At 50.1% G+C, this 22988-nt stretch overlaps 1 protein-coding gene across 2 annotated transcripts; it reads left to right on the top strand.

Moving 5' to 3' along the window:
- The first annotated feature begins 11193 nt into the window (after positions 1-11193).
- Positions 11194-22210, top strand: KICS2 (KICSTOR subunit 2). 2 transcript variants are annotated; one of them, XM_029058781.1, is made up of 3 exons: positions 11194-11475; positions 15999-16289; positions 20962-22210. In XM_029058781.1, exons 1-3 carry the CDS (start codon positions 11216-11218, stop codon positions 21776-21778), a joined length of 1368 nt encoding a protein of 455 aa, XP_028914614.1. In that variant the 5' UTR covers positions 11194-11215; the 3' UTR covers positions 21779-22210. The 2 variants fall into 2 exon arrangements, with proteins under 2 accessions (XP_028914614.1, XP_028914615.1); XM_029058782.1 differs by having other exon boundaries at positions 15995-16289.
- Positions 22211-22988: the final 778 nt, after the last annotated feature.

The raw sequence follows: 22988 nt of genomic DNA, 5'->3' as shown, positions 1-22988 counted from the left end.
AGGTTTTTAAGAAGGGGAGTGATATGCCCAGAGCGTTTCTGCAGGAAGATGAGCCGGGCAGCGGAGTGAAGAATAGACTGGAGTGGGGAGAGACAGGAGGAAGGGAGATCAGAGAGCAGGCTGACACAGTAATCTAGCCGGGATATTACAAGAGCCGTAACAGTATGATAGCCGTTTGGACGGAGAGGAAAGGGTGGATCTTGGCTATATTATAAAGGTATAATATACCTTTGTATACTGTTGTACTCTCCCAACCTCTTAGTACAGTGTCCCGCACACAGTAAGAGCTCAATAAATACGACTGGAAAGCAGCATGGCCTAGTGGATAGAGCACGGACCTGGGAGTCAGAAAGACCTGAGTTCTAATCCCTGCTCCTGCCTCTTGTCTGCTGTGTGACCTTCGGCAAGTCACTTCACTTCTCTGGGCCTCAGTTCCCTCATCTGCAAAAGGGGGATGAAGATTGGGAGCCCCATGTGGGACGTGGACTGTGTCTAACCTGATTCGCTTGTATCTACCCCAGCTCTTTGAACAGTGCCTGACGCATAGAAAGTGCTTAACAAAGACCTTAAAAGAAAAAGATTGATTGATATGTCTGAAAGAGAGACTGAACTGAGCTGTTTTCTTCTATAAAATACAGATTGCTCCAATGTGGTGATTGTGTTCTTGAAGAAATATCTATTGTGGAAAAATCACATCCTGATAGTCATGTGTAATGAAATCGCATACTATAACAGAACTGATTGGGTAGGGGATATGTCACTTTATTATTCTGTTCTTCTCAAGCACTTAGTACCTCCTCAAGTAGGCATTTAATAAATGCCGCTGCTGCTAGTCTTAATCCCCCTACTCCTACTGTTAGTCAGTCAGTCAATTTCATTAGAGTGCAGAGCACTGTACTAAGCACTTGGAAGAGTGCAATATAACAATAGAACAGACACGCTCCCTGCCAACCACAAACTTACAGCAAAAACTCCTCATCATTGACTTTAAAACACTTAACCACCTTACCCCTTCCTACCTCATCTCATTCATTCAACCGTATTTATTGAGCGTTTACTGTGTGCATAGCACTGTACTAAGCGCTTGGAAAGGACAATTAGGCAACAAATAGAGACATTCCCTACCCAACAACCGGCTCACAGTCTAGAAGGCATCCCACTTGCTCAAAACTGTGCATCTCCCAGGAAGTGTAGCAGAGCCCGGAACAATTCCAGACATAGTCTAGTCAATCACCAGAGAAGGCAGGTAAGCAGTTCTCCCTTAGGGATTTTATACGTGGTGTGACAAGAGTTGGCATTTTCTACATCATGATCAAAGTCCTACATGTGCATAGTACATGTAGGAAACCGAGAGAATGCATTCCCTGCCATCGAGAAGCATCTCATGGTGAGGTGCCCTGGGCTAGGAGCTGTGGTATGGGATCTAGAGATTATCTCATTACCTCGCTACTCTCCTCCTACAACTCTGCCTGAGCTCTTCATTCCTCTGGTGCAAACCTTCTCACTGTACCTCGATCTCGTCTCTAATAATAATGTCGGTATTTGTTAAGCGCTTACTATGTGGAGAACACTTAGCAAATACCAACATTATTATTAGAGACAAGATCGAGGTACAGTGAGAAGGTTTCTCGCCACTGATCTCTCGCCCACATCCTACCTCTGGCCTGGAACGTCCTCCCTCCTCATATCACACTGATAACTGCTCTCCCCCACTTCAAAGCCTTATTGAAGGCACATCTCCTCCAGGAAGCCTTCCCTGACTGAGCCCTCCTCTCCTTTTCATTCATTCAATAGTATTTATTGAGCGCTTACTATGTGCAGAGCACTGTACTAAGCGCTTGGAATGTACAATTCGGCAACAGATAGAGACAATCCCTGCTCAATAACGGGCTCACAGTCTTTTCTCCCACTCCCTTCTGCACTGCTCATACTTGCTCCTTCATTCATCCTCTCTCCCCTCCCCATGGCACATATGTATATATCTATATAGATCTGTAATTTATTTCTTTACTTATCTATTTACTTATATTAATGTCTGTCTCCCCCTCTAGACTGTGGTGAACTTGTTATGGGCAGGGATGTGTTTGATGTTCTATTGTGTTCTCCCAAGCGCTTAGTACAGTGCTTTGCTGACAGTAAATGTTCAATAAATATGGTTATTATTAATAATGAAAAAATAATAAATAATAATGAAAATAATTCAATTCAATCGCGTGTACTAAGCATTTATTATGTGCAGAGCACTGTACTAAGCGTTGGGAAAGTGCAATATAACATTATAAACAGACACGTTCCCTGCCCACAAAGAGGGGAAGACAAACATTAGTATAAATAATTACAGATCTGTCCATAAAGAGCTTAGCACTTTTTCGATAAACTCATTTTTAGGTCCTTTCTGGAAAAATCTGTTTGGTGATGCAAACCGTGGTCACGGGTGGCCGGGGTGAAACAGAAATTTGCTTCTGTTCTATGTTTCCCTGAGCTGGCAGTTCGTCACAGAGAAGTCTGCAAAACCACTTCTCAAGCAATTGTGCTGAGAGGGTGAATGTTATTTGATTGGGTTAACTAATTGTGCCTAACTAAGATTGCTGGACGTGAAAAATCACATTTTTTGCTGTTTAGGAGTTTTCAAGGAGCCCAGTGACTTTTTTGTGCTAAAAAAGATTTTATGAAAAAACTTCAATAATGAGAGTGGGCCGGCCCTCCTGTGGAGTATCTCCTTCTCCAGACCAGCCTGCACACTCTGCTCCTCTGACACCAACTTACTCACTTGCCCCAATCTTGTTTCTCCCGCCACCAACCCCTTTCCCACGCCCTTCCTCCTCTACATATGCCAGACCACCACTCTCCTCCGCTTCAAAACCTTACTGATGTCTCATTTCCTCCAAGAGGCCTTCTCTGATTAAGCCCTCTTTTTCCCAACTCCTTCTCCCTTCTGCATCATGTATGCGCTTAATATTCACCACCGTCAGCCCCACAGGACTCATGTTCATATCTGTAATTTATTTATATATATTAACGTCTTTCTCCCTTTCTAAACTGTAAATTCGTTGAGGGCAGGGAACGTGTATATGCTTCTAGAGAAGTAACGTGGCTACAGCACGGGGCTGTGCGTCAGAAGTACCTGGGTTCTAATCCTGGCTCCACCACTTGTCTGCTGTGTGACCTTGGGCAAATCACTTCACTTCTCTGTCCCTCAGTTACCTCATCTGTAAAATAGGGATTAAGATTGAGCCCTATTTGGCAAAGGGACTGTGTCCATTCTGATTAACTTGTACCTACCCCAGTGCTTAGTACAGTGGCTGACACATAAGTAAGTTCTTAATATATTCCTTTAAAAAAACAAAAACTCTATTGTATTGTACTCTCCCAAGCCTAGTCCATCCTCTGCACACAGTAAGCGCTCAATAAATACCTTCAATTGAGTAGCATATACAGGTTCTTGCAGTGACGCTAAATTGTTCAACAGATTTTGCATCACTTCCTGAGATAAGATCAGGGGTATCGGGGTGACAGAATCAGAGGGGGCAGGGAGCGTTGGGGGAAAAAGGAAGGATGACGAGAAGTCATGTGGCCTAGTTAGTGGAAAGAGCACTAGTTTATCTGTGGGGAAAATATCTATTTATCCAAAGGAGGGAAGAAAAAGAAGGTAACAAAGTAGTCCACAAGGAATCCACAACACTACCTGTAAGCCCTTATAGAAAGTTTTTTTTTAAAATGGTATTTGTTAAGCACTTACTATGATCCAGGCACTGTAGAAAGCACGGGGGTAGATATGAGCTAATCGGGTTGGACACAGTCCCTGTCCCACGTGGGGCTCACAGTCTGAATGCCCATTTTACGGATGAGGTAAATGACGCACACAGAAGTTAAGTGACTATCAACCTCTGTATAAAACAAAAACTTCTCACTCTAGGCTTCAAGGCTCTCCATCACCTTGCCCGCTCCTACCTTTTCTCCCTCATGCTCTGCTCCTCTGCCGCCCACCTCCTCACCGTCCCCTGTTCTCGCCTATCCTGCCGTCGACCCCGGGGCCACGTCCTCCCGCGGTCCCGGAATGCCCTCCCTCCTCACCTCCGACAATCTAATTCTCTTCCCCTCTTCAAATCCCTACTTAAAGCTCACCTCCTCCAAGAGGTCTTCCCAGACTGAGCTCCCCCCTTTTTTCCCTCTGCTCCCTCTACCCCTCCTTTCACCTCTCCGCAGCTAAACCCTCTTCTCCCCCCTTTCCCACTCCTCCTCCCCCCTCCCATCCCACCCCCTCAGCACTGTACTCATCCGCTCAACTGTATCTTCATCACCCTATTTATTTTGTTTAATGAGATGTACATAACCCTGATTCTATTTATTTACCATTGTTTTTATGAGATGTTCGTCCCCTTGACTCTATTTATTGCCATTGTTCTCGACTGCCTGTCTCCCCCGATTAGACTGTAAGCCCGTCAAAGGGCAGGGACTGTCTCTATCTGTTGCCAATTTGTACATTCCAAGTGCTTAGTACAGTGCTCTGCACATAGTAAGTGCTCAATAAATACTATTGAATGAATGAATGAATATTTGCAGATGAATCCCAACATCCATAAGCTCTTCCCCCCACTTACCTCCAATCGCTGCAGGTAGGGAAATTCCCTCCCCACTCCTCTTCCCCTCACGTACTCCTCCCATGCTCTCACCTGTTCCTAGCAATTTTCTTGCCTCCCTCCTTCGCCCCAAACTCAGCCCCAACTATGCCTCTCCCCGACTATTGAGGTGTGGTCTAACCCCCACGAGCCCCTGCAAGACGCCCTTGTACAGCAGGTCCCATGCTGGAGGATGGCAGGAAGGAAATCAGAAAGATAGGGAAGGAGTGGGCTGAGTGTGCGTGAATCCAGGAAAGCTGCTAGGAATAGGGAAAGTTAAGAATTTACCACTTAATTTTAAATACCTGTAGGATCCAGTTAGTTCCTTTTTTATGGAATTTGTTAAGAGCTTACTCTGCTTGCTTTAATCCTCCTTTTACAGATGAGGAAACTGAGAAGCAGCATGGCCAAGGAGATAGAGCACGGGCCTGGGAGTCAGAAGGACCTGGATTCTAATGCTGGCTCTGTCACTTGTCTATGTCACCCTGGGCAAGTCATTTCATTCATTCAATCATATTTATTGAGCATTTACTGGGAGCAGAACACTGTACTAAGCACTTGGAAGGTACAATTTGGCAACAGAGACAATCCCCACCCAACAACGGGCTCACAGTCTTGAAGGGGGAGACAGACAACAAGACAAAACAAGTAGACAGGCATCAATAGCATCAAAATAGATAAATATTCTTCATTTTACTTCTCTGTGCCTCAGTTACCTCATTTGTAAAATGGGGATTTAGAATGTTGAGTCCCATGTAGATCATCAATAGTGTCTAACCTAATCAGCTCGTATCCACCCCAGCGCTTAGTACAGCTTAACAAATACCATTAAAAAATAAAAAAAAAAAACAAGATAATCAGGTTGGATGCAGTCCCCGTTCCGCATGGGGCTCAATGTCTTAATCCTCGTTTTACAGATGAGGTAGCTGGCACAGAGAAGTTAAAATGATGTGCCCAAGGTCCCACAGCAGCTGTGTACTCTTTCCACTAGGCCATGCTGCTTGTTTTACCTTCTCCCCAGATCACAAGACAGTTATCCAGGTTCCAAACAAAGGAGGATTGTTGCGGTTGGAAATGGAATGGTGTCTTTGCTCTTCATCCCAGGAGTCCAAAAGTAAATTTGGGAAAGGTTGAAATGCATCTGCAACTGATTGTGCATTTGAGATACCTTTCGGTTTCAAAGAATTAGGTTGAGCTCGGCAGCAAAGCAGAGGTCGTTTACCCTCTTCCCCTTCTAGATCCTTAAAAAGCATTATTTAAGCCTTACTACTTCAAAGGCTTCAGCTTGTATCTACCCCAGCTCTTAGAATAGTTCTTGGCACATTGTAGGCGCTTAACAAGTATCACAATTTTTTTTAAAATCACATCTCCTCTAAAAAGCCCTCATTTCCCCTACTCCCTCTCCCCCTGCATCACCTTTGCGTTTGTATCTGTCCTCTTTAAACACTTGCTATTCACTCCACCCTCAGCTCCCAGCACTTATGTATTTACCCAAATTTACTTTAATATCTGTCTCACTCTGCTGAGCTCACCGCGAGAATGGAATGTGTCTACCAACCCTGTTGCATTATACACTCCCAAGTGCTTCGTAAATTTCTCTGCCCACAAGAAGTGCTCAACCACTTCTCTGGTGTGTGACCTCGGACAAGTCACTTTGCTTTTCTGTGCCTCAGTTACCTCATCTGTAAAATGGGGATTAAAGCTGTGAGCCCCATGAGGGACTTGGACTGTGTCCAATCTGATTAATTTGTATCTATCCCAGAGCTCAGTTACAGTGCCTGGCACATGGTAAGCACTTGACAAATGCTATTAAAAATAAATAAATTCATTCATTCGTTGATTCATTCAACACTTGAACCTTACTGTGAGCAAAGCACACTTACTAAGCAGTTGGGAGAGAGCAAAATAACAATAATCAGACACATTCCCTGCCCATAACAAGCTTGCAGTCTACAGTCACCATTGATTAAAGTAGCTTGGGGTAGTGGCTAGAGCATGGGTCTGGGAGGCAGAAGGTCATGGGTTCTAATCCTGGATCTGCCACTTTTCTGCTGTGTGACCTTGGATGAGTCACTTCACTTCTCTGTGCCTTAGTTACCTCATCTGTAAAATGGGGATAAAGAGTGTGAGCCCCACGTGGAACAAGGGACTGTGTCCAACCCAATTTGCTTGTCTCCACCCCAGCACTTAGTACAGAGCCTGGCACATAGTAAGCACTTAACCAATACCATAATTATGATTATTTTTTTTTTGATGGATTGACTGACAGAGGCATTGCTTTGCGGTTAATCCTGAAGAGGTCAGCTCGGCTTAATCCAAGGGTTACCCATCATTTCAGTCCTTTACCTTCAATCCAGTTCCCAGGAGCTCAGCAATGGGACTCAGCTGCTGTTGAAAGAGAGGCAATAGGTAGCCCAACTGGACATCCCGTAAGCCCAGTCAAGATGGGCTCTAGCTAGGGAAGTGTAGCCTGCCTGCCGATCTGGCCTTGATCAAACAACCACATTTCTACAGGCTGACTCCCTCAGTAGCCTAAAATGGAAGACAAGGGAGGGAACACATACTCATCCATCTCTGCTTGTGCTCTCATGCACATGTGTCAAAATGCCTTGTTGCCATGGTGATAGTTGCTGGAGAATGCAGAGATAGCCTAGAAAGGTAACTTCAGTGATTTAAAAGACAATGAAAGGAGAAAGGAAAACTACTGAGTGGATTCATACACAAAGCAAACAGGGATTGGCCTGTGAGACGCAGAATGGCCTAGATGAAAGAGTATAGGTCTGGAAGTCAGAAGACCTGGGTTCTAATCCTGACTCAGCCACTTGCCTGTTGTGGACCTTGGACACATCACTTAACTCCTCTGTGCCTCAGTTTTCTCATCTGTAAAAAAGGAGAGACAACCCCAGTTCTCCCTATCCCTTGGGTTGTGTGACAGGGACTATCAATCAATCAATCAAGCAAGCAAGTAATCATATTTACTGAGCACTTACTGTGTGCAGAGCCCTGTCCTAAGCACCTGGGAGAGTAACATATAACAGAGCTGGCACTCTAGATTGTAAACTCCTCTCTAGATTGTAAACTCGTTGATGGCTGGGAATGTGTCTACATTCCCAAGTGCTTTCCCAAGTGCTTAGTACAGTGCTCTGCACACAGTAAGTGCTCAATAAATACACTGATTACAAGCAGTGCGAGAAGCAGTTTGGCCTAGTGGAAAGAGCATGGTCCTGGAAATCAGAGGCTAATTCTAATTGTAATTCTAATCCCAGCACCGACACTTTCCGGCTCTGTGACCTTGGGCAAATTGCTTAACTTCTCTGGGCCTCAGTCCCCTTATCTGCAAAAGGGGGATTCAATATCTGTTCTTCCTCCTACTTAGACCGTGAGCCCCTGTGAGACCTGATTATCTTGTACCTACCCCAGCACAGAGTAAGTGCTTCACAAATATTGCCTCTTTCTTCCAGGTGCTGTCAGCTGCTTCCACAGCCGGAATACCTGTAGCCTTTGGTGTTCCCATTGGAGGAATCCTTTTCAGTCTGGAAGAGGTACATGAAGACTGAGTGGTAGACGTTATAAGCTCGTTGTCGGCAGAGAATGTATCTGTTTATTGTTGTGTTGTATGCTCCCAAGTGCTTCGTACAGTGCTCTGCACAAATAAGCGCTCAATAAATATGATTGAATGAATGATTATTTGCCAAAACATATCTATTTCCTCCTTAGAGAAGCAGTCAGGCTTAATAGAAAGAGCACAGAACTGGGAATCAGGAGACCTAGTAATAATAATAACAGTATTTGTTAAGCACTTACTATGTGCCAGGCACCGTACTAAGCACTGGGTGGTTACAAGCAGATGAGGTTGGACAAAGTCTCTGTCTCACATGGAGCTCACACTCTCAATACCCATTTTACAAATGAGGTAACTTGGGCCCAGAGAAGTGAAGTGACTTGCCCAAGGTCACACAGCAGACAAGTGGCAGAGCTGGGATTAGAACCCATGACCTTCCAACTTCCAGACCAGGCTCTAATCCCAGCTCAGCCACTTGTCTGCTGTGTAACACTCTGGGCAAGACACATGACTTCTCTGGGTCTTGATTAACTCGCCCGTAAAATGGGCATTGAATACCTATTCTTTCCAGTCCTTTAGAGAAGCAGCATGGCCTAGTAGATAGAGCATGGGCCTGGGAGTCAGAAGGACCTGGTTCTAATCCCATCTCTGCTGCTCGTCTGCCGAATGACCTTGGACAAGTCACTTCACTTAGAGAAGCAGCTTGGCTCAGAGGAAAGGGCCCAGGTTTAGGAGTCAGAGGTCGTGGGTTCTAATCCCGGCTCCGCCACTTGTCAGCTGTGTGACTACGGGCAAGTCACTTCACGTCTCAGTGCCTCAGTTACCTCATCTGGAAAATGGGGATCAAAAGTGTGAGCCCCACATAGGACAATCTGATTACCCTGTATCTACCCCAGCGCTTAGAACAGTGTGCTTAACAAATACCAACATTATTATTATTATTGTTATTCTTTGTGCCTCAACTACATCTAAAAAAATGGGGAATAAGACTGTAAGCCCCATATGGGACAGGGACTGTGTCCAACCTGATTAACTCATATCTACCCCGGTGCTTAGAACAGTGCTGACACACAGTAAGTGTTTAACAAATACCATCATTATTTTCCATTCAATCATATTTATTGAGCGTTTACTATGTGCTTACTGAGCGCTTATTGAGTGCATCCTCGGTTTCATCCTTGGCTCCGCTCTCTCATTCACCCCACACATCCAATCCATCACCAAAGCCTGTTGGTCCCACCTTCACAACATCACCAAGATCTGCCCTTTCCTCTCCATCCAAACCCTACAGTCCCCCATCCTCTCCCCAGTGGATGACGGCCTCAGCCTCCTTTCTGACCTCCCAACCTCCTGCCTCTCCCCGCTTCAGTCCATACGTCACTCTGCTGCCCGGATCATCTTCCTACAGAAACGCTCTGGGCCTGTCACTCCCCTCCTCGAAAACCTCCAGTGGTTGCCTATCGACCTCAATATTGAACAGAAACTCCCCATTATTGGCTTCAAAGCTCATCATCCCCTTGCCCCCTCCTACCTCTCCTCCCTTCTCTCTTTCCACTGCCCACCCCGCACCCTCCGCTCCTCTGCCGCCCACCTCCTCACCGTCCCCCGTTCTCGCCTGTCCCGCCGTCGACCCCCGGCCCACGTCCTCCCGCGGTCCCAGAATGCCCTCCCTCCTCACCTCCACCAAACTACCTCTCTTTCCCCCCTTCAAAGCCCTCCTGAGAGTTCACCTCCTCCAGGAGGCCTTCCCACACTGAGTCCTCCCTTTCCCTCCATCCCTCCCCATCACCCCGACTCCCTTTGCTCTATCCCCCTCCCTGCCCCACAACACTTGTGTATGTATGTAAATATCTATAATTCTATTTATTTACATTAATGCCTCTTTACTTGTTTTGATGTGTATAGATCTATAATTTTATTTATTTATATTGATGCTCTTGATGCCTGTTTACTTGTTTTGCTGTGTCCCCCTTCTAGACTGTGAGCCCGTTGTGGGCAGGGACTGTTGTCTCTTTATTGCTGAATTGTGCTTTCCAACGACTTAGTACTCTGCACACAGTAGGCGCTCAATAAATACGATTGAATTGAATCGTAATTGATTGCCTGACTGACTTCTACCAACATTATTATTATTCTACCCCTTCCCCCCCCCCTTTTTTTCCAAGTGGAATGGTTTGCTCCGCCGCCGGCCGCGTCAGTTTTCGGCTGGAGGCGCGAGGCAACGTCTCCCCCCGCCACACCGCTTTGGGCGAGGTTTCGTCGTCTCCTTCCTGCCCCTGGCGCGGGGGAGAAAAGTAAGCACGCATGCGCGCTGGCGGGAGCGGGGGAAGGGGGAGAAAAAGGTAAGCACGCATGCGCGCTGACGGGAACGAGGGAGATAGGTAAACACGCATGCGTTCTGACGGGGAGAGGGGGAAGAGGGGAAAGGAAGGTAAAGACGCATGCGCGCTGACGGGAGAGGGGGAGCGAACGGTAAGTACGCATGCGCATTGACGGGAACGAGGGAGGGGAAAGAAAGGTAAGCACGCATGCGCGCTAACGGGGGGGAAAAGGAAAAGCAGGCACGCATGCGCAATAACGGGAGGGGCGGGGGAGAAAGGCAAACATGCTTGCGCGCTGACGGGAACGGGGGAAAAAGGTAAACACGCATGCGCACTGACAGGAGCGGGATGGGAGAAGGGAAAGGCAATCACGCATGCGCATTAACGGGGGCGGGGAGAGAGAGAAAGGTTAGCACGCATGTGCGCTGACCGGAGCGGGGAGGGAGGGAAAGGCAAGCACGCATGCGCATTGATGGGAGCCGGAGGGGGGAAGGGAAAGATAAGCACGCATGCGCGCTGTACGGGCCGGGGGTGGGGGAGGGAAAGGTAAACACGCATGCGCACTGACGGGTGTGGGGGCGAGCGGGAGCGGGAGAAAGGTAAGCACGCATGCGGGCTGATGGGGGGGGGGTAAAGCTAAGCACGCATGCGCGCTGACGGGGGGGGCGGGGACGGGGACGGGGCGGGGGGAGAGAGATAGGTAAGCAGCAGGCATGCGCCGTGTGGGTCGCGGTGGCCATGGCGGAGTCCATCCCGCTGGGCGCCCCGGTGCCGCTGGAGCAGGCCGTGCTGGAGACCTTCTTCTCCCACCTGGGCATCTTCTCCTACGACAAGGCCAAGGACAACGTGGAAAAGGAGCGGGAGGCCAACAAGAGCTTGGGGGCCGGCTGGCTGGCGCTGCTGGCCGCCCTGGCCCACCTGGCCGCCGCCGAGAAGGCCTACCACGGCCTCACCTACCTGGGACAGAAGCTAGGTGCCCACCCGCCCCCGCCGCCTTCATTCATTCAGGCTTTGAATGCCCCCCCACCGTCTTCAATCATCCATTCACTCATTCATTCATTCAAGCTTTGAATGCCCCCCCACCGCCTTCAATCATTCATTCACTCTTCATTCATTCAGGCTTTGAATGCCCCCCCACCGCCTTCAATCATTCATTCACTCCTCATTCATTCAGGCTTTGAATGCCCCCCCCCCCACCGCCTTCAATCATTCATTCACTCCTCATTCATTCATTCATTCAGGCTTTGAATGTCCCCCACCGCCTTCATTCATTCATTCACTCATTCATTCAGGTTTTGAATGCCCCGCCACCGCCTTCATTCATTCATTCAGTCACTCCATTCATTCATTCAGGCTTTGAACGCCCTCCCCTTCCCCCCTTCAGTACTGTGCTCATTTGTACATATTATTTATTACCCTGTTAATTTTCTTAATGAGGTGCCCATCCCCTTGACTCTATCTTGATGATGATGTCTTGTTTTTGTTTTGTTCAATAGTATTGGGTGCTTATTATGTGCTGAGCACTGTACTAAGCGCTTAGAATGGACAATTGGGCAACAGATAGAGACAGTCCCTGCCCAACGACGGGCTCACAGTGAGCGCTTACTATTTCCAGAGCACTGTACTAAGCGCTTGTGATGTACCAAGCAGTGTTCTAAGCGCTGGGGAAGATACAGGGTCATCAGGTTGTCCCACGTGGGGCTCCCGGTCTTCATCCCCATTTTACAGATGAGGGAACTGAGGCCCAGAGAAGTGAAATGACCTGCCCATGGTCACACAGCTGACAAACAGCGGAGCTGGGATTAGAACCCATGACCTCTGACTCCCAAGCCCAGCCTCTTTCCACTAAGCCACAATGCTTCCAGTGCCCTGCTCACAGTAAGCGCTCAATAAATACGACTGAATGAATAATGATGTTGGTATTTGTTAAACGCTTATTATGTGCAGAGCACTGTTCTAAGCGCTGGGGTAGATATGGGGTCATCAGGTTGTCCCATGCGGAGCTCAGTCTTAATCCTCATTTTACAGATGAGGGAACCGAGGCACAGAGAAGTGAAGTGACTTGCTCAGGGTCACAGAGCAGACAAGGGGTGGGGGCAGGATCATTCATTCATTCAATAGTATTTATTGAGCACTTATGTGCAAAGCACTGTACTAAGCGCTTGGAATGTACACTTCGGCAACAGATAGAGACAGAACCCTCATCCTCTGACTCCTAAACCTGTATCTACCCCAGCGTGTAGTACAGTGCCTGGCACGTAGTAAGTGCTTAACAAATGCCATAATAATAATGATAATTATTACTACAGCAGACTCTCCCAAGCGCCTAGTACAGTGCTCTGCACACCGTAAGCGCTCAATAAATACGATTGAATGAATAAAACAAAGGGGAAGGAGGCTCTGCATCCTGGATCCCGGCCAAGGAGCTTCTTTGCGGCCCCAGCCTGCAGTGGAGAAGCAGCATAGCCTAGTGGGCTTGCGTATTTGTTAAGCGCTTACAATGTGCCAGGCACTGTACTAAGCACTGCATTGGATGCAGGCAGACAGTTTCAATCCCCATTTTACAGGTGAGGGAACTGGAGCACAGAGAAGTGAAGGGACTTGCTCAGAGACACACAGCAGACATGTGGTGTAGCGGGGATTAGAACCCACGACCTTCTGATTTCCAGGCCCGTGCTCTATTCGCTATGTCTAATAATGTTGATATTAAGCACTTACTATGTGCAGAGCACTGTTCTAAGTGCTGGGTTAGATAGAGGGTAATCAGGTTGTCCCACGTGAGGCTCACAGTCTTAATCCCCATTTTCCAGATGAGGTCACTGCAGCACAGAGAAGTGAAGTGACTTGCCCACAGTCACACAGCTGCCAAGTGGCAGAGCCGGGATTCGAACCCATGACCTCTGACTCCCAAGCCCGGGCTCTTTCCACAGAGCCACGCTGCTTCTCTAAGCGCTGGGGTAGACACAAGGTAGGTGGAACTCAGTCCCTGTCCAACTTGGGGCGCTCAGTCTGAGCAGGAGGGAGTAGGAATATGTCGGTTATATTGTCAATATTGTAGTCTCCCAAGTGCCTAGTACAGTGCTCTGCTCTCCCCTGCTAGCCTAAGATTATCGTGGCCAGGGAATGTCTGTTTATTGTTATACTGTACTTTCGCAAGCGTTCAGTACAGCGCCCTGCAAGTAAGTGCTCAATAAATACGCTTGACCGACAGTACGTGCTCAACAAATACGGTCGACTGGGATTGAATTCCCCTTTGACAGTTCAGGAAAGGGGGATACAGAGAAATTAAGTGACTTACCCGAGGTCACACGGCAGAGAGGTGGCGGAGGCGGGATTAGAACCCAGGTCCTCTAATTCTCTTTCCACTAGGTGGTTCTGCTTTGGTAATTCGACGACTCCTGCTTTGACAGCTAGCTAGTATTTGTGGTATTTCCCAAGTGCTTACTCTGTACCGTGCAACCTATTATGTGCTGGGGGGGATACAAGACCGTGAGCCCCTTGTAATAATAGTAATAATGATGGTATTTGTTAAGCGCTTACTATGTGCAGAGCACTGTTCTAAGCGCTGGGGTAGACACAAGGTAATCAGGTTGTCCCATGTGGGGCTCACAGTCTTCATCCCCATTTTCCAGATGAGGTAACTAAGGCCCAGAGAAGTAAAGTGACTTGCCCACAGTCCCACAGCTGCCTGCCATTGTTCTTGTTCTTGTCTGTCCATCTCCCCCGATTAGACTGTAAGCCCGTCAAACGGCAGGGACTGTCTCTATCTGTTGCCGACTTGTTCATCCCAAGTGCTTAGTACAGTGCTCTACACATAGTAAGCGCTCAATAAATACTATTGAATGAATGAAAGTGGCAGAGCCGGGATTTGAACCCATGGCCTCTGACTTCCAAGCCCGGGCTCTTTCCACCGAGCCTTGTGGGACCTGATTAGGAGGGAGAACAGGTATTGGATTCCCATTTTTGCAGGCGAGGTAACTGAGGTACAGAGAGGTGAAGTGACTCGTCCAGGGTCACACATCCGACAAGCGGCGGAGCTGGGATTAGAGCCTGACTCCCAGGCCTGTGCTCTTTCCCATATCAGCCAATCTCCCACGATCTCAGGGCTGCAAAGAGAAGGGACTGAAGTCGTAGAAAGAGCATTTAGTAAGTTTTTACTGTCTGTGGAGCACATTCTCTCATTCGGTCGAATTTATTGAGCGCTTACTGTGTGCAGAGCACTGGACTAAACGCTTGGACTGGACAATTGGGCAACAGATAGAGACAGTCCCTGCCCAGCGACGGGCTCACAGTTTAAACGGGGGAGACAGACAACGAAACAGTAGGAAAGGATGAATGGGTGAGACATAAGCATGGTTTCTGGCCCTCCCGGGGATTTATATTATTATATTATTATTATTTATAATCGAGTATTTTTGGTATTTATTGAAAGCTCACCATGTACTTAGCGCTTGGAAGAGTATAACAGAGAAGCAGCCTGGCTCAGTGGAAAGAGCCCTGGCTTGGGAGTCAGAGGTCATGGGTTCGAATCCCAGCTCCGCTTGCCAGCTGTGTGACGTTGGGCAAGTCACTTCACTCCTCTGGGCCTCAGTGACCTTATCTGGAAAATGGGGATGAAGACTGTGAGCCCCACCTGGGACAACCTGATCACCTTGTATCCCCCCAGCGCTTAGAACAGTGCTCTGCACATAGTAAGCGCTTAACAAATACCACCATTATTAGAAGGTCACTTGGAGAATCCACATGATGAAATACCATTGAGTGATGGTTCCGACCCGATGATCTTGTAGCGAGCCCAGTGCTTAGTAGAGTGCTTGCCAAAGACTGAGTGCATAGCACGTGGAGCAGCGTGACCTAGTGGATAAAGTGGGGGCCTGGGGGCCAGAGGACTTGGGTTCCAATCCTGGTTCCACCCCTGGGCTGCTGTGTGTGATCTTGGGCAGGTCACCTCACTGTGCCTCAGTTCCCTCAACTGCAAAACTACAAAACACCCGTTCTCCCTGCTGCTTAGACTGTGAGCCCCGATTAGACTGTGAGCCCGTCATTGGGCAGGGATCGTCTCTATCTGTTGCCCAGTTGTCCATTCCAAGCGCTTAGTACAGTGCTCTGCACATAGTAAGTGCTCAATAAATACTATTGAGTGAATGAATGGACCCAGATCCTCCGATTCCCGGGCCCACGCTCCTTCCACCGGGCCACGCCGCCGTCCAGGGGGGTCGGAGCAAGCGTTCACCCGTTAGTTCTTCGGTTAGGTAGTGATGAGAGTAATGACGACGACGATGATGGTATGCTTTAAGCGCCCACCGTGGGCCAAGCCCTGTTCCAAGGCGCTGGAAGCCAATGGAGCCAAGTCCGACGAGGCGGTCGGGTCAGGAAAGGCTCGCGGGACGTCCGGGGCTCGTTCCCGGTCGGAGCTCCGTGCCTCCCTTGCCCCGGTCGCTAACGGGCCGGCGGCGTTGGTCGTCCGCCTCTCCCCCGGCCCCCGTCTGCAGGTAGCCAGTCGTTCTTCAGCAGGAAGGACTCCATCCGCACCATCTACACCTCCCTGCACAACGAGCTGAGGAAGGTGGGGGCCCCGGGCGGCCGGGGGGCTCCCGGGGGGGCGGCGGCCCCCCACCTGGAGGAGCTGCTCTCCCACCTGGCCGAGCAGCTCTGCTTCTTCGTCCAGGCGCGGGTGGAGCTCGCCGACTTGTACGAGAAGATGTACGCCCTGAGCACGCACAAGCACGTCAACTCGGAGGAGCTGGTCGGCCTGCTGGAGTCCGTCCTGAAGAGGTTCAGCTCCAGGTGGGTGGCGGCGGGGGGGCGTCCTGCCCCGGGGGGGTCCGCCCGGGATGGGGGCAGCAGGAGGATTCATCCCTTCCTCCCTATTTATGGAGCGCTTACCGTGTGCGGAGCCCTGCGCTAACCGCTTGGAAAGTACAGTTGGGCACCAGATAGAGACGGTCCCCGCCCAACAGCGGGCTCGTGGTCTAGAAGCAGCAGAGAAGCAGCGTGGCTCAGTGGAAAGAGCCCGGGCTTGGGAGTCGAGGTCATGGGTTCGAATCCCGGCTCCACCACTTGTCAGCTGTGTGACGTAACTTCTCTGTGCCTCAGTTACTTCATCTGTAAAATGGGGATTAAAACTGTGAGCCCCACGTGGGACAACCTGATCACCCTGTATCTACCCCAGCGCTTAGAACAGTGCTCTGCACATAGTAAGCGCTTAACAGATACCAACATTATACTTGATTCTATTTATTGCTATTGTTTTTGTCTGTCCGTCTCCCCCGATTAGACTGTGAGCCCGTCAGTGGGCAGGGACTGTCTCTATCTGTTGCCGATCTGTACATTCCAAACGCTTAGTACAGTGCTCTGTACATAGGAAGCGCTCAATAAATACTATTGAATGAATGAATAGAAGGGGGGAGACAGACAACGAAACAAGACAAGGAGAGAGGCATCGATAAGCGCTTAGTACAGTGCATGACACATCGGAAGCGCTTCACAAATACCACAGTTATTATTGGTTGTGTAAGAAATCCACAGCCCGGCACTTTAACTCGATTAGACTGTACGTCTGTCACTGGGCAGGGATTGTCTCTATCTGTTGCCGAATTGTATATTCCGAGCACTTAGTACAGTGTTCTGCACATAGCAAGTGCTCAATAAATACTCTTGAGCTCTGTAGTCGTCGAGCACTGCCCATTCCAACTTTGAATGTACCCGGAAAGACCTAGTGGGCTAAAAGGGACCCGCGGAAGGCCCGGCACTCTGGCTCTGGTGATGAAATGCCCATTTTGGGTGGAGTGGAAGCCCTGCTATGGCTGGTTTTTCCTTCGCCAGCTTCAAGGAGAATGTTTTTGAAACTTTTTTTTAACGGGGTGGTGGAATCTGGAAGCGAAACTAAACGTGAAAACTCCAATCCCGGCTCTGCCGCTTGTCTGCTGTGTGACCTTGGGTTAGTCACTTTGCTTCTCTGTGCCTCAGTTACCTCAGCTGTAAAATGAGGATTGAGATCGTGAGCCCCACGTGGGACAGGGTCTGTGGCCAACCCGATTTGCTTCTCTCCACCCCAGCGCGTAGTACAATGCCTGGCATGTAGTAAGCGCTTAGCAGAATTCTGTAATTATACACGCTCAAGCAAGAATCAGAGGTGGCATAAACCCTTTCTAAATGGAAGCATTCTGAGAAGCAGCATGACCTAGTAGATAGCGCGCGGGCCTGGGAGTCAGAGGACATGGGTTCTAATCCTGACTCTGCCACTTGTCTGCTGTGGGACCTTAGGCAAGGCACTTCACTTCTCTGAGTCTCAGTTACCTCATCTGTGATGATAATAATAATTTGGTATTTGTTAAGCGCTTACTATGTGCCAAGCACTGTTCTAAGCACTGGGTAGATACAAGGTAATTGGGCTGTCCCACGTGGGGGTCGTGGTCTTCATCCCCATTTTCCAGATGAGGGAACTGAGGCAGAGTGAAGTGACTTGCCCAGAGGCACACAGCAGACAAGTGGCGGAGCAGGGATTCGAACCCATGACCTCGGACTCCCAAGCCTGGGCTCCTTCCACTGAGCCACGCTGCTTCCCCAATCTGCTTCTGTAGAATGGGGATTAAGACTGTGAACCCCACGTGGGACAGGGACTGTGTTCATTCATTCGGTCGTATTTATTGAGCACTTACTGTGCGCAAAGCACTCTACTGAGCGATTGGGAGAGTACGATAGAACGGCATCTAACTCGATAAGCTCGTATGCGCTGCAGTGCTCAGTATGGTGCCTGGCACGGCATAAGCGCTTAAACAGATACCACTTTATTTTTAAAAAAAGCATTTGCATTTTAAAGAGCTTCAGGTTCTAAAGTCCGGACCACAAACGGGAAAAGCATTCTGCCATTTCAGTTGGTGTGGGCTCAGTGTGCTGCCAAGTTAGGTCTCTCCTGTCTTCAAATTAGCTTCTGGGAAAACCCTTCAGAGGGTGGTTTGGTGTGGATTTATTTTATTGTTTTTTTCAACGAGGTTGTAATTACGGCCAGGGAGAGGAGTTCATTGCCCGGAAAGAGCGGGTCTGGCGGTGCCAGCCCGGCTTCCCGCGTCAGTCTTTTCATTCGATTGTATTTATTGAGCGCTTACTATGTACAGAGCACTGTACTAAGCACTTGGAATGTACAAATCGGCAACAGATAGAGACAGTCCCTGCCCATTGACAGGCTCACAGTCTAATCGGGAGAGACAGACAGACAAAAACAGTAGCAATAAATAGAATCAAGGGGATGTACATCTCATTAAAACAGTAGCAATAAATAGAATCAAGGGGATGTACATCTCATTAAAACAATAGCAATAAATAGAATCAAGGGGATGTACATCTCATTAAAACAATAGCAATAAGTAGAATCAAGGGGATGTACATCTCATTAACAGTCTTGGGCCTAGGGTCCGGGAGACCTGGGTTCTCAGCCCCGACTCTGCCTGCCTTTGGTCCGCTGGGTGACCTCGGCCGTGTCGCCTCACCTTTCCGGGCCTCCCTTTCGCCATCTGCGAAATGGGCCAAAGAGAGATGGGGGGGCCCCCTACGAGACATGGAATGAGCCTGGTCTGACAGCCTTGGAGCCACCCCAGCGCTCAGCACAGAGTCATCGCTTCGTGGCTCACTGGCAAGAGCCCGGGCTTGGGAGTCAGAGGTCATGGGTCCCGGCTCTGCCGCTTGCCATCTGGGTGACTTTGGGCAAGTCACTTCACTTCTCTGGGCCTCAGTGACCTCATCTGTAAAATGGGGATGAAGACTGGGAGCCCCACGTGGGACCACCTGATCACCTTGTATCTACCCCAGTGCTTAGAGCAGTGCTTGGCACGTAGTAAGCGCTTAAATATCATTATTATTATTGTTGTTATTATTACTATTAAGTGGCGGAGGCGGGATTAGAAACCACGACCTTCCGACTCCCAGACCCGGGCTCTATCCACCACACCGCGCTGCTTCGAGGTCATAATCATAATAACATTTTATGGTCTCTGTTAAGTGCTTGTTATGTGTCAAGCACTGTTCTAAGTGCTGGGGTAGATTCAAATTAATAGATTGGACACAGTCCCTGTCCCCCATGGGGCTCACAGTCTAAGAAGGAGGCAGAATGTATTTTTTACCATGGTATCTGTTAAGCACTTAGTATGTGTCGAGCACTTCTAAGCGCTGGAGTAGGTACAGGTTGATCAGGTTTGACACAGTCTCTGTCCCACGTGGGACTCACAGCGTAAGTAGAGGGTAGAATTGGTATTGAATCCCCATTTTGCAGTTGAGGAAGCTGAGGAACAGCAAAGTTAAGTGACTTAACCAAGGTCTCCCCAGCAAGCCTGTGGTGGAAACGGGATTAGGACCCAGGGCTTGTGGCTCCCAGGCCCGTCCGTTAGGCCGTGCTGCTTCCCTTATGATTTCCCCATTTTGCAGTTGAGGAAACTAAGGCACAGAGCAGTTAAGTGACTTGTGGTATTTGAGGGGTTATTTTGTGCCAGGCACTGTATTAAGCAAGGGGTGGCTTCAGTGCAGTTGGATTGGACACAGTCACTGTCACACGGGGGGCTGCCGGTCTAAGCAGGGGGAGAAGAGGTTTTGAACCCCCATTTTACAAATGAGGAAACTGAGGCCCAGAGAAGTGAAATGACCTCTGATTTTTTTTATTTAAAGGGAAGACTTTCCTCTTATGGAAAATGCGGATGTGTCATTTGCAGCTGACTGATTTCCGAACGGACGTTAGTTTTCCAAAGTAAAGAAAGGGTCCAGATGCCTTTTTAAGACTCATCCTGACATCCGTCCATCCTCTTCTCCAGGACAATGACCTGCTAGAGCGCAGTGGAATTTGGGCAGAAGAAGGGAACTGATGATGATGATGATTATGATATTTAAGTGCTTACTCTAGGCCAAGCACTGTACTAAGCGCTAGAATGGATACCAGCGAAACAGGTTGGACACAGTCCCTGTCCCTCGTGGGGCTCACAGTCTGATCCCCATTTTCCAGCTAAGGTAACTGAGGTCCGGTGAAGCAACTCGCCCAGGGTCACCCGGCAGACAAACGTCAGAGCTGGGATTAGAACCCAGGTCCTCCTGACCCCCAGGCCCGCGCTCCGTCCATTGGGCCGCCCCGCTTCTGGAAGCGCGGGAAGCGGGAGCGGACGACCTGAGCTGGAGGTGCCGGGGATCGATCCCAGGGCTTAGCGTGGCTCAGTGGGAAGAGCCTGGGCTTGGGAGTCAGAGGTCGCGAGTCAGCTTTTGGGCAAGTCGCTTCACTCCTCCGGGCCTCACTTCCCTCATCTGGAAAATGGGGATGAAGACTGCGAGCCCCACGAGGGACAACCCAATTCCCCCGTGTCTACCCCAGCGCTTAGAACGGTGCCCGTCACACGCCGGCGTCGTCGTCACCCCCCCCCGTGCGAGGCCCGGGCCCTACCGCCGACGGCACGGGCGCGCGTCTGTGTGTGTTGTCTTGCAGATTCCACCACCCGATCCTCAGCCCCCTGGCCAGCGGCTTCCAGCTGGAGGTGGACGTGCTGACCCACCTGCTGAAGGCCCAGGCCCAGATCTCGGCCTGGCAGTTCCTGCCGTCGCTGGTGGGGCTGCACAGCGCCCACACCAAGCTGCAGACCTGGGGCCAGATCTTCGAGAAGCAGCGCGAGACCAAGAAGCACCTGTTCGGCGGCCAGTCTCAGAAGGCCGTGCAGCCGCCCCACCTCTTCCTGTGGCTGCTGCGTCTCAAGGGCCTGCTCCTGGCCAAGTTCAGCTTCTACTTCCACGAGGCGCTGAGTCGCCAGACCACGGGCTCCGAGATGAAGGCCCTGACGGCCAGGGCCAGCCCGGACCTCTTCGGCAAGGTCTCCGCCTTCATCCGCAAGTACGACGCGGCCAACGTGGCCCTCGTCTTCGACAACCGGGGGGCGGAGAGCTTCCGGGGCCACGGCTACCACCACCCACACTCGTACCGCGAGGCGCCCAAGGGGGCCGACCGCTACCCGGCCGTGGTGTCCCTGCCCGGCGACAGGCCCGTCGTACACTGGCCCAACGTCGTCACCATCATGGCGGAGCGGGCGGCCGACCTCAACGGCCTGGAGAAGGTGGTCCACTTCTACGACGACAAGGTCCAGAGCACCTACTTCCTCACCCGCCCGGAGCCCCACTTCACCCTCGTGGTCATCTTCGAGGCCAAGAAGTCGGAGCGCGACTCGCATTTCGTCTCCTTCCTCCACGAGCTCTCCCACACGCTGAAGAACTCCAGAGCTTTCGCGGGCCTGAAGCCCGGGTCTAAGGGTTAGCGGGGCGACCTCCCTGGAAACGCTCCCCGCGGAGGGATCCGGCCCGGGGTCTCGAAGCTCCCGGAGGGAAGGGACCGGGGCCGGGGGGACGACCGTGTCCCCCGGGGGTTCAGCTTTGGCCGGGGCCCGGGCCGACCGCCGATTTGGGGCGGGACGCTCCCGGCTCCGGAGTCCCCTCGACCGGACCCTGCCATCCGTGCCGGAATCGGTCCGGACGCTGGAAGGCGTAACGAAGGCGGGACAGCGGAACGGGAAACGACCTCTGTGAAATTCGGTAGCGTCCGTCAGGTCCGTCGTGAGAACTGCTGTCGGGGGGGCGGGGTGTCAGCTTTATGATTGAGATTTCGCAGCTGAGTATTTCTGAAGGCCGGGTGGCCGCCACTCCGGTTTACTCAAGGCTGTTGAAGTAATTAAAAGGAAAGGGAAGAAGAGTAGGAGTGTTGTTCTCTAACTTTTGCCGAGAACCCCTCCCAGAGGTCTCTCTTTCCCAAGGGCTCGTTCCTGGGCACCCTTCATCCCCCCCCTCCCGCCCCGCCATCCTCTCTTCGACAGGTTTGCAGATCGCGCCGTGCTGGTGGGAGGATTTGGGATGAAGATGGCCAGCTTCAGGGGGAAGTGGTTATTCGAGGCCCTTTCGGCTTTTCTTCAGCACTCTGCCTGTTCTCCCTGGTCCCTGATCGCTTTTAATTAATTACGGCGTTTGTTAAAACGCTCACTACGTGCCAGGCGCCGTTCTGAGTGCCGGGGTAGATACGAGATGATGGGGTTGGTCATAGTCTCTGACCCACACGGGGCTCACAGTCTTAATCCCCATTTTACAGATGAGGGAACCGAGGCACGGTGAAGTGACTTGCCCAAGGTCACACAGCAAGACAAAGGGGCAGAGCCGCGGTTAGAACCCCTGATCTTCTGACTCCCAGGCCCGTGCTCTATCCACTAGTCCTAGCTGCTTTTCTGTGGAAAGGCCACATTTTGAAATTAGTTCCCTTTTATTTTTAGGAATGATCAGCCTGTAGTTTTGGTTTCTTGGTTTTCATTGTTTGCCCGGGAGGTGGATTGGCTTGAAGAAAGAGCAGAAGACTTGGAGTTTTTTTTTAAAAATCATTATTATTATTATTATTATGGTATTTCTTTCATTCAATAGTATTTAGTGAGCGCTTACTATGTGCAGAGCACTGTACTAGGCGCTTGGAATGGACAATTCGTTAAG

Source organism: Ornithorhynchus anatinus, chromosome 2 (assembly GCF_004115215.2).
Source record: "Ornithorhynchus anatinus isolate Pmale09 chromosome 2, mOrnAna1.pri.v4, whole genome shotgun sequence".
In the NCBI taxonomy this organism is placed as follows: Eukaryota; Metazoa; Chordata; class Mammalia; order Monotremata; family Ornithorhynchidae; genus Ornithorhynchus; species Ornithorhynchus anatinus.
This window is presented reverse-complemented; position numbering and strand designations above follow the sequence as displayed.

Bases quoted from the DNA above. Each gene is read 5' to 3' on its own strand.
- KICS2 (XM_029058781.1), top strand. From the start codon at position 11,216: ATGCGCCGTGTGGGTCGCGGTGGCCATGGCGGAGTCCATCCCGCTGGG. The intron at 11,476-15,998 runs GTGCCCACCCGC...GTCTGCAGGTAG, and splicing joins CTACCTGGGACAGAAGCTAG to CCAGTCGTTCTTCAGCAGGA. The intron at 16,290-20,961 runs GTGGGTGGCGGC...GTTGTCTTGCAG, and splicing joins CTGAAGAGGTTCAGCTCCAG to ATTCCACCACCCGATCCTCA.